Raw genomic sequence first — 11,691 nt, 5'->3', positions numbered from 1 at the left:
ATTGAAATGAAAATGCGTCTCAGTTTTTGCTACTCTGATGTCTGATCGTACACTCAGTTTGTTCAAAACAGTCTTACTTCAGCCGAAATACGGATAAAAAGCTGAACACGTGCAACGTCGTGACCTTGTCTGTGTGTGTGTGTGTGTGTGTGTGTGTGTTGGTTTGCTCGTGTCAAAGTGCCTGCCCATTTATTTGCACATGTTCTTGACATTAATGTCAAGTAATGTGTAAATTTGGGTAATCAAATGAGGAAAATCAAATTGGAGCCTTTGAGCAGAAACATCAGCATGAAGGACACCAGCTTAAAAAAATCCCACTGTCTTCCTAAAACAAAAGTCTAAGATCCCTCGATTTGAATGGTTGTTATAGAGAAAGCCTTCAGGGTGGACTGAGGACATATCGTAAGATATACTGAAAATGTTTGAATAAAGAAATAGCTTATATGTTTTCCACAGACTTAAATCACATTTTTCATATTTATAAAATTTACTCAAATTCATGTTGAGCATTCAGAGTTCTGTTTTAATGCTTTCCGGCTGTGAACACCTCCTCCGTTGCTTTGTGCATTGCATTGTGGGAGAATAGTGCACATGAAATAGTCTGGATCCTGACTGTTTTGGGTTTACCTGAGAGATACATGTAGCTAATTTCTCCTCTTCATTCAATCTGTGCCTCAAGACATGAACCTGCCCCCTACAGTCAATACTGCCATTTTATTTTGAAGGGCTTCTCTGTGGTGTGTATCATGAACACCCTTGATCTGATCACAAGTGTTGCCAAATTCACTGAAGGACAACTTTCAGGATCACCTGAGACAGCTTGTACATATTATAATGTGAAAGCGGTTTGCATTTATTTGCATGGATCAATTTAAAAGCACATCAATGGAAGGAACAGGAACACAGGATTTCATTTGCGTTTAAGTTCATTTTTGATTAAGACGTTCTAAAACTTGCTTTGTATTAACACTTAATGTGAAATTTAATTCCTTAAAACTTTATGTAGATCATGGAGTGGCACTGCAAATGTATGCTTTTTTGGGGTAAGTCATATAATGATATATATGTGTTTAAATAAGTAGGATAAGTTTTTTGTGGATAATAATCAGTCTAAATAAAACACAAAATAACTGAGAACTCTTATTTTTAATCAATATATTCAAGTTTGTCAAACATTTTGAGAATGAAATTAATTTTTAATCCATGGGAAAATCTTCTATAAATACTTGTGGTTTGTTTAGTGTTGTGTGAGTTTGATATCAACATTTAACTTTATTTGCAGGGTTTGTCCTTCTCAGTTTGAGGACTACTCACCAGAAAAGTAAGAAATTATTTCTATGTTAAAGTACAAGTACTCACTCTGCAGTAAAATGTCCTCTGTCAGTGATTTATGAGTCCATCTGACATTATTGTTGATTGTTAACACTGATGCATCAATGTACAAGCAACAGTTTTAACTACAAACACAGTTTGCTACTTTCTAGTGTTTCTCGTCCTCGGGGTCCTGCCTGTCCAAAGGGTTGTAAGATGATAAATGGGGAAGGAAGAAGAAACACAAAGTTCGGCTGCACAAATTTAGTTCTGTGCTTTTGGTTGTTTGCTTTTTTCATTTTTGTGAAATAACTTATTTAGGATATCTGCAGGTTTCTTAAAAAAGAAGGATGGATTTTAGCCACACATTGGTTGGTTCACCACTTTGGTCCAGACTGAAATATCTTAGAAACTTTTTGATTGAATATCCTGAAACTGTTAAATGGATTTCAACAGTTGCAGACACTCATGGTCTTTGTGAACTTTGTTGAACTGCCCTTAAGCAGCGCTGTGGTTTTCCAAATGAATCTGTAACCGATGACACTCCTGCCAGGTAATGTGGCAACGAGAGGGACAGCGACGCAGTCTGCAAACTCAGATTCTAAAGAACCAACTCCTGCAGCGGCTGCTCCACATCTGGTCATCGATCAAGACCGTGCACCAATGTCTTTTGAAGAAACCTGCACCTCAGTTCCCCTTCAACACAGCCCTTGGTGGCAAGTGGACCTGGGGAGTATCTACCACATAACTGCTCTGTCAGTCAACAGCTTCGGAGGCTGCTGCCCAGAGCAGCTGGATGGTGCTGAGGTCTACATCGGCCTCAAGAATGACACCAACAACCACAGGTGATATTAGTCAGAACTAAAGAGAAGTTACTTCCATCCACTATGACTCTGTTTTTTCTCACTCACGCTTCCTCCTTTTGCCAGGTGTGCTGTCATCGCTGTTTCAGAGGGAAAAAACAAATACGACTTCGAATGTGAAATAATGGAAGCCCGCTTCATCCATGTTGTCCTTCCTGGGGAGGGGAAGACTCTCACACTTTGTGAAGTACAGGTGTATGGTACTGTCCTTGGTGAGCTTTACACGTTTTAACATTACAGTGAATTTTAAAATCTTTTACACAGTGTTTCTTTACTTTATTTAGCATGTCACGTTGGAAAGACAAAAGGCGTGACAACAAAAGTTTCATCTTTTCAAAGTCTTACACTCTGCCTAACCTTCTAAGAGTTTACAACACAAATACACAAGGAGCACATGTAACACAAGATAAACATTGCATTACACCATACTACATTGAAGGCATTTTAAACACTTCTAAACTCTATTGTTTATTTGCAACAATGTGAGAAGACATTGCCTTTTTTTCCCTGTGACTGATAAGTTTGCAGATGCTTTCTTTTTTTGTCAAACAAATCTTCTTTAATTGTTTTCTCCTTACTAGAAAATGTGGCCGTGAAAGGAGTGGCTTTTCAGTCTTCCTTAAGATGGAGAACCTCTGGAAAAGCCAGTAGTGTTATTGATGGCAATCGGATTACCACCTGTAGTATAACTGAAGACAAACCCGGTCAGTGGGTGAAAGTGGATCTACTAGCACTCTACAGTGTGAAAGTGATCCAGCTTGCCTTCCTTGAGGACTGCTGCTATGATGCTGAGGTGTGGGTGGACAACACAAGGTAAACATACTGTATGGTCTTTCAGTAAAAAGGCTGGGTGAATGCATTGCCCACTGTCTTGAAAGTGGAGACTGTCCCTTCAAGAAAACCTACAGTGAAAGTCAAATGCAACAAAAAGTATGTCTATACTGAAGTGAGAAATTCCTGTAGTGGCTCTTGTGGCTCGTGGCCTAACCCTGCCATTTTGTACATGGGTTTATGAAATGCATTTAAATCCAACTGTTTCATGGAAATGCTGAAAATTTGAAAAAAAATAAATGTAACGAGATCTATTAACGTGCAGAGTTTACAAGTTTACAGTATTGTAAACCTGGCCAGTTATTGGAGAAAGTTGCCATAACTACCAGTGGTTTTGGAAAGATTTCCCACTGTTTGATCATCTTTTCACCACTTTAAAACTGTCCAAACCTTGTGTTTGAAGTACAGTAGCACATAACCAGCTTTACTCCTTGAACAATGGCAATGACAATTAACAATTAGTCCAGAATTCATTTAACTTGTTGTTATTCTTGCTAATCTTCTCTCTTTTTCTATATCTCTCTTTCAGATGTTGGGTCATGTCCAACAGCTCACTGTCTCTGGTGACCCTGGATTGTGGAGGGATTGTGGGTCGCTATGTGACTGTGATGCATCCTGAAATACCACTGACTCTGTGTGAGGTGGAGGTCTACAGCACTCGGGAGCATCCTACAAACACATTCCCTCAGCGGCCCCCACCCCACAGTAAATCATGCAGTTTTATGAAATCTTAACATTGCAAAACTACTCCAATTAGATATGAAAGAATCATCACATTTGCAAATGATACTGTCATTTACATTATGTACTTTAATGTGGTGGTAATGCCTCAGTCCATGCTGATGTTTTTTTTCATACAGTAAATGCAAACATTTCATACTTATCACTTTTATTGAATGATAACCCTGAATCGTCCTTCTAATCACAACCCATGTGTTTAGTCTTTTGGTAGTTTTGTCACAAGTTTTTGATACAGGCATTCACATTAGTCCTTCATAGCTACATCCCACATTCATCTGTATTGCTATTGCTGAATTTTTCTTTTTTCTAACAACAGGTTACTGCGCTTCTGCTTCATGCAGCCGTGACCTCATTCTCGTTCATGATCAACCTAAGACATGGTCTGAGGGCCAGACCTACTGTAGAGAGAAGTACGCCGACCTGGTCACCATCAGCAACGCTCAGGACATGAACAAGGTCATTGACATCATGAATGAGGATGTCGAAAACTTTTGGATCGGGCTGTATGAAGATGTCCTGACCTGGAGCTGGTCTCTGTCAGATGTGAGTTACTATGGAGACGGTGAAACTGAGTTCAGGAACTGGGATGCTGGGGAACCCAACAGCCAGAGTGGCATCCAGCACTGTGCAGGCATGCAACACACTGGTAAATGGAAGGACCTGGACTGCGGATTGCTGAACTTCTTCTTATGTTTGAATGGTAATCTTGTAGAAAGATATTATTCATATGCATTCACATGTTCTGCAAATTCATGAATCGCCAAAAAACATTGCATTGATGACAAATCCAATTGACATGATTATGAAATGATCAGAAAATATGGACTTTGGAAAGCCGTGGACAGATATTAGAGTGTCCTTGAATGCACCAACAGGTCAATATTTTAAAACAATCCCTACTTTTATTATAAGTACCAATATTGTTGTTAATAATTTTGTAATTTTTACACAAAAAAAGACTACATTATGAACATTTAAAAGGATATCAGTTTAAAAAGCTATTGGAATATACAAAGCAATTATGTGGAGTATATAGGCTCTGCGCAAGACATATAAAATGAACTGTATGGTGAATAAGCAAATCCTATAAAGTTGATCCTTCTCCCTGAACGTGTGTTGGTGTCTCTGTGGTCCCAGGCGAAGACGACGCAGCAGAGACGAAGATTCTTGTGGAAACACCGATGAAGTGGGCCGAGGCTCAGCACTACTGCAGGCAGAACCACAAAGACCTGGTCAGCGTGAGGAACCAGGCTGAGAACCAGGAGGTCCAGAGCATGGTGCCGGCCGGAAAGCTGGCCTGGATCGGCCTGTTTGGAGACGCCTGGAAGTGGTCAGATGGGCGCAGCTCCTTGATCAGATACTGGGGGCAGGGGCAACTAGACAACTTAGGGGAGGGTCCGAACTGTGCTTATGCTAATAGCAGCACATGGAGCGCGAGGTCCTGCAACACTAAATCTATGTTCCTCTGCTACTGTAAGTATTACACAGGTTTATGTAAACTCCATATTAGTGCTTCAACAAATAATCTATTAGTTGTTTGACTAAAAGTCATTTTCAACATATAAAAAATCTTTAATTTTGAACTGTTGGTTGAATAAAAAAGGAATTCGAAAATGTCATCTTAGATATTTTCCAATATCTTTGGCATTTCATAGACTGATTAATCAGTTAAATGAAAAAGTAATTGATAGATTAACTGTTGCAGCCTTTACATCATTATATATTGTCATAATAAATAAATACCAGATAAATGCCAGATAAGCAATCACATCAGAAACTGTTTTTTTTTTGTTTTCAGATTTTAAGAGGAGATTTATGGTGAGGATCAGCACCGACTTTGACATGAGTGACCCAGTTATCCAGCAACAAATCATGAAGCAGGTGAGAGAGAGAAATTTATACTATTTCACTCAATTTTAAAAAAGATATTTTATATGTGCATTTACAAAGTCAACTCCACTCAACTTTTACTGGACATTTAATTCATAGAAAGCCCGAGTACGGATTACCAGTCCTCTGTAAAAGTGTAATTATGATTAAGCTACTTATAGCTAATAGTTTTATATTAGCTAAAGTAAAAGCTTTATCATTAATTATTGAGGTTGTTATAAAAGAATATGAAGTAAAAGACTGATCATGTTTCCCAGATGGAGGCGGACATGAAAAACAAAGGCATCAGTGATGTCAAGATTAAGTGGAAGATGTCAGAAGGACAAGTCAAAAATAATTGAGTAAGACCATGTTTTCTCTCAGTTTCTCTCTATTTGATTTATTCTTTTGTTTTTCATATGTTGTTTTTTTATATGGGAAATTCATACAGCAATACAATATGTAAAGGTCGTAAAACAAAACAAATGCTTATAATTCACCTTGTTAGCTAAAGAGTTGGGCCTTGTTCTTATTGACAGATAAACATACAAGTATCAAATAAACATCAGTAATATGAGCGATCTAAACCCTGAAATGTGTCTGTGCTGTTCCACACATTTACCTGTGGAGGGGGTCAGACTACAAAGTGTGTGTGCTCTCTTTCCTCCGTCAGGTGTGTGCCGGTGATGGAGGTGAAATAGGATTCCTGCGTTTCTGACTGGACTGTGTGTACTGGAGGAAATGAACAGGGGAAGCAGAGTAAGATGACAAAAGACTATAAAAAAGAAAGAAAGAAAGAAATTAAAAGTTTTACCTTCTTTTCAGCTTCCCTTCTGTAACTGAATGCTGTTAACATTTTAAATTTTAGCCAAGCTGTAATAATCTTATGCAGCCAATTATGACAAAATGAAAGAAGAGTGAAGTTTATATTTTTTGTGTGAAACTATGGATGAAAAAGAGTCAGTTTTACAACCATCAGAACTTTAAGTGAAAGTCATTAAACATGACTAAAGGGTGCTGTTGGGTTTGTGTAATGCTGTTCAGAAGGTGCGCACGATGTTGGTGGTTGAAGTCTGTGCAGTTACAATGTTGTTGGATGTGATTTATGCTATTTTTAGAATTAAATTCAAAATAAAACCTCACTGGTCTAGTTCGTCTTCTTGTGTGACATATTGCTTTTGTGTGTTCGTATTGCATTCTATAGTCTTAAGGTTTTGCTTGCACAACAGAACAACTTGAGATTTAGCATAAAAATTTCCCATTTTGAGAATATTAAAGTAAAATTTGATTCAGTGTACATTTGTATATATTTTTTTCCTGTAAAGTGTAATTTTAAATAAAACAATTATTTCAATTTGACTGGATATTTTAGACAAGCATGGTTAAGACTTGCAGAGCAACACTGCAGACAGACGAGAGAAACACAAAGGTGGGCAACCAAATGAGCTTGTTTAACCTCCTGATGTCAAAGGACCACTGGTAACCAAATCTGCTCGTTTCCTTCTCACTGACTGACGACTTTTGCATGAAATGACATGAAAAAGGGACAAAAAATTTCCATGTGTGCTGCCAACATATAAGCTGCACTCCTAAACAGAGTTGGTTGTGGAAGGTTTCAACAACAGGAGAGGTAAGACTACATGTTAAAAACATATGTACGAGTAATTTAATTTTTTTTTATACTATAGAATATGGAAGCATAAAAATTACACAATTAATCTAAAATGAATTGACTATAACAGATGTTGGTAAATATCATTTTCATTCTTCTGACTCTCAGATAGATGGTGTGGCTACAAAGTGTGATCCCCTTCACTGGTGAGCAAAATGAAAAAGTTACTGGAGCAATTTGCAATTTTGCAATTTAAAAGATGAAAATAACAAAGTGCGTGTGCGCGCGCGCGTGTGTGTGCGCGTGTGTGTGTTTTCTCTCTCCACAGGGATTCTGGTTTTGTTTCAGAGGATCACCGCTCAGCTGAGTGAGTACCCGTTAAGGCCAAACATTAATTTTTATTGATTACAAAAAGTGAAATGAGTGTAAAATGTTTAGACAATGGCGCAATGTTTTTTTTATATGCAATAATTTTATTTCAGAATAAGAAGCTCACAGTGAACATGCGAATTTGACGCAAATTGTCGAATATTTCTGCCCGACTTTTTTTTATTTCCAAACTTTTGCCTGAAGCATCTCAGCAGTACCACCTGATCACCGGCTCCCTGACCTGGCACGAGGCTCGGAGCTTTTGCAGAGTGAAGTACACCGACCTGGCCGCTGTGAACAACATGGATGACAAGAACAGGCTGGTCAACATGCTGGGCGGTCGTGTGGCGCACACCTGGATCGGGCTTCACAAGGGAGCGGCTGACAGGTGGATGTGGTCCGACGGCAGCGGCAGAGCGCACTTCACCAAGTGGAAGGAGGGTGAACCCAACAATGTGGCGGGAGATGAATGGTGTGGAGAGATGTCGGAGACAGAGGCGTGGAACGACATGTCGTGTGGAGACAAGAAATGTTTTGTGTGTTATGAGCGTGAGTTAATGACACACAGCAAAGTGATACAAAAAGATGTGGTTTAAAATCCAGATGTGGTTTAAAATCCAGATGTAACAACGATAAAGCCACAGGACTAGATGCTGCTTTTGGTCCAAAAATTGATTGACAGCTGTACTGACTTCAGTCCCCTGACTCTTCTTCTAGCGCAGAAAGAGGTTGAAATTTGGGACTGAGTAATTTCCCTCTAACTATTGGATGTTCATGTTCCCATTAGGATGAATAACATCCATAGACTTTTTTTCTCTTGAGCCATAATCAGGTCAGGTCAGGTTGTTTTTAGTGCTAATTATCAAATAACATGATGATTAAAGGGATTTCTTTTCTGTAGTTTTAGCTTTTATCTTGTCAAATACTGGATAGTTTAATATTTTTAGACCTCATAAAAGCCTTCAAAGCAAGTGATCTGGTTATAAAAAAAAGCCACAAGACAAAAAAAAAAAACACTTCACTTGGCTAACTTCTGTAAATAACTTCAAGCAACATTCACTTTCAGCTTGTTATTGTACAATCATGGACATTTTCCTTCACCTTCCACACAGTTTTTCTCTGCGCAAACCACTGTATGATTTAAGAGGATGTCTCTTATGCATACGTGTTCCTCTCTATTCTGAGAGCATGTCATTTAAAAGCCATCTAAAAATAATTTTCATCTTATTTCTTACTTTTATTTCATGCATTACTCCTACTTGGTTTGCAGCACAAAGTCCTGAAATTCACTTTTGCTGCCATCTCCCTGTTTGTTTTTATAGGTCGGGAGGATGGCAAGGAAAGGTATGTGTATTACTCACAGGAAAAAAGCTGGGACGACAGTCAAGAGCATTGCAGAAGTAAGCACAATGACTTGGCCTATGTAAAGACTGGGGCAGATAATTCAGAGATTGCCAATTTAATTGAGGCCTGGATAGGCTCTTTCTTGCTTCCCAAAAACGCGTGGATCGGTCTGTTCAAAGACGCCTGGATGTGGTCGGATGGAAGAGAAACCTCCTTCAGGTACTGGCTGAAAGGTTGGCATTATTCGGGAGACTGTGCCGCCGTTGCAGTGCCGCAGCAGGGACGCTGGGTTGCGGCAAATTGTAACCAGAAGACCACATTTGTCTGTCAGGGCGGTGAGTTCCTGAGATGCAAAATTAAAAAATGACAGATGAGACCTTCTTCAGCATTGATCCATTTCATATCTATAAAAACAAGGATGTAGGGAAGAAATGGAATCATGCTTTCTATAAAAAATTGTAATAATACAAATAAAGCTGTGGAAATTGTTATTATTTTAGCGCTAACCCAACTTAAAATGGCTATAATCAATATCTTTATATGAAGAATGGCTCACATGCCTATTTGAATGAATAAAGGGATAATTTGTAGAGAATGATGTAGTTCCTTTCAGCTCTATGGAGCATTTTAGCACCTTTCAGCTCAGTGTTTCTGTTCTCTGGCTCTCAAAAAAAAAAAAGTTTCACCTCCAAGTGGCCAAAAATCTGTCACTGCAGGTTTAATATCCTGTTAGATCTACGAATTTCATCGTAGCTAAAATAGCACAGTCATTTACTGCCTTACCTTTGATTGATGCTCAATTCTACAATTACACCGTAACTCGAAATAATAATAAGAAATACAATGTTTTACTGTTTTATGCTGAATCATTCTGCAAGAACAGTTTGGAGTTTAGCTGCATTACAATGACTGATCGCTGATATTATGGTTCTGTAATGGGATGTTGCAGGTCTCAAAGTGAAGAAGGTGGTCATAAGGATGAAGGTGCGCTCTGATGTGGATCTCACCAACTCCACAGTCACTGATGAACTCCTGAAAAAGGTAAAAAAAAAGTTAAACAAATTTAAACTACTTTATATGTGTATATGATCTGTGTGCATCTGAATTTGAAAGAAAGAAAATGAGACCATTAGTAACCACTTTAAACTTAAAAAAATAAAAGCCCCACAATTTGTTTATGTAAGAAACAAAAATAGATTTGTTCATATTTTTTAGTGTTTCAAAACTTAAATCATTTACAATCCCATTAAGAGATGAAGAGATAAAGCTGCTTCTGGATCTTTGGCTGGAGGGACGAATGGAGCGTATGTTTTCTGTAACACTGGTGTTTTCCTGCAGTTGGAAACAGGCCTGAGAAATCAGAGAGTGACTGATTTCAGTCTCCGCTGGCGAGGTGACAAACGTGGACTTGTCTTCCAACGTCACGTGGGTCACTGAGAAGACAGGTGAGTGTAGCGGCCTAATCTTAAAAGGTATGCTCCACCGTAAACAGTCTTCAGTCATGCAGTACTTCACTATCAGCAGGCATCAGCTGACTCTGACATGATACTGCTTGAATAAAAGATTCAATGATTCACGTCTTAGCTTAGCATAGCACAAAGACTTAAAAAAGTGCAAACAGCTAGCCTGGCCTCCTGTCAGCACCTTTAAAACTCACATGTTAACATATATTGGTGTTTAATTTGTACAAAGCCAAAGTGTAATAATGAGTAATTAGTTCAGTCAGTATACATATTACATATTACTTCTTTTAGTAATCTGTCCTATGCTGTTTGATAAATGTTTTTATGTTTGTTTACATTACATGTCTAAAAGTTTGAAAAGCCTGCAAAATACTTTTGAACAGGAGACATAAAGTCAATATTTGGACGAAGCAAAAGTCCCTTTTACATCTGAACCAAGTTTAATTATTTCAAAATAAAAGTTTTGTGCTTATTTAATGATGTAATATTCCAAAAACCTTTTTTGTCTCATTACAGGATGCTAAATGTTAAGCAGAGGCGCACACATCATTTCAGTGCAGCTGTTGGTGTTAAAGTGGCTTCAGTTGAACTGTTGATGAGACTGTTGAGAGTGATCATTTTAATACTGTGCCTAGCTTCAGTGTATTTATGTGTATGTGCTGTTTTACACTTTTTTGTTTTTATTTCAGAAGATCAATCATTTTATTATTAAAGAAAAGCATAACAATGAGACTTTTAATTTGAAAGAAACTCCATTCATTTCTGAATTAATTTAGGATTTTATTTGATGTTTTATTAATGTTTTATACTGTATTGTTGTTTAAGTTTTGCCCTAGAACCAAAGACACAGTTTGTTGTGTTAGACTTCCCTGATGACGATGCCACTTACCATCTTCATCCTGATGGAAATTTTGTAAACATGTTACGGTACACTTATAGCCAAAAACACCAACCCCCCCACTGTATGCAAAGCCGCCATGGTCAGGTGGGTTTACAAACAGTGTTACATAAGGTCAAGGGCTAGAGAGGTGACACACAGTGGACGCCGTGCACCAGATGACATAACTTTTTAAAAACTCATTTAGATTTTCACTGCTTGTTACTGTTAGACATAATACTAATAAAGTAAATTCGTATACCTTTAATTTCTGAATGTGATTCATTGAGTTGTATTTTGTGATACAGATCTAATGTGAGTCGGATGTTCTCTTCTTCTCTTCCAGCCATGGATCATAAAACTGTTCATGTTAATTATGGGTTTTGTTTTAAATGAAATATTTGTTATTGT

The 11,691-nt window shown here is 38.0% G+C and overlaps 1 protein-coding gene and 1 long non-coding RNA gene across 2 annotated transcripts; both read left to right on the top strand.

Annotated features, from left to right (window-relative positions):
- The first annotated feature begins 5,544 nt into the window (after positions 1-5,544).
- LOC130164114 (uncharacterized) lies at positions 5,545-6,367 on the top strand. Its single transcript, XR_008826568.1, has 3 exons — positions 5,545-5,627; positions 5,894-5,977; positions 6,289-6,367. It is a non-coding gene; the product is annotated as an uncharacterized LOC130164114 (long non-coding RNA).
- Positions 6,368-7,399: 1,032 nt separating this feature from the next.
- On the top strand, positions 7,400-11,547 carry LOC130164891 (macrophage mannose receptor 1-like). The gene is made up of 7 exons (XM_056369885.1): positions 7,400-7,433; positions 7,556-7,594; positions 7,801-8,145; positions 8,919-9,275; positions 9,890-9,981; positions 10,279-10,385; positions 10,920-11,547. The coding sequence occupies exons 1-6, from the start codon at positions 7,400-7,402 to the stop codon at positions 10,375-10,377; spliced, it is 966 nt and encodes a 321-aa protein (XP_056225860.1). The 3' UTR covers positions 10,378-10,385; positions 10,920-11,547.
- The last annotated feature ends 144 nt before the right edge of the window (positions 11,548-11,691 follow it).

The sequence above is a fragment of the Seriola aureovittata genome, chromosome 23 (assembly GCF_021018895.1).
Source record: "Seriola aureovittata isolate HTS-2021-v1 ecotype China chromosome 23, ASM2101889v1, whole genome shotgun sequence".
Lineage (NCBI taxonomy): Eukaryota > Metazoa > Chordata > Actinopteri > Carangiformes > Carangidae > Seriola > Seriola aureovittata.
This window is presented reverse-complemented; position numbering and strand designations above follow the sequence as displayed.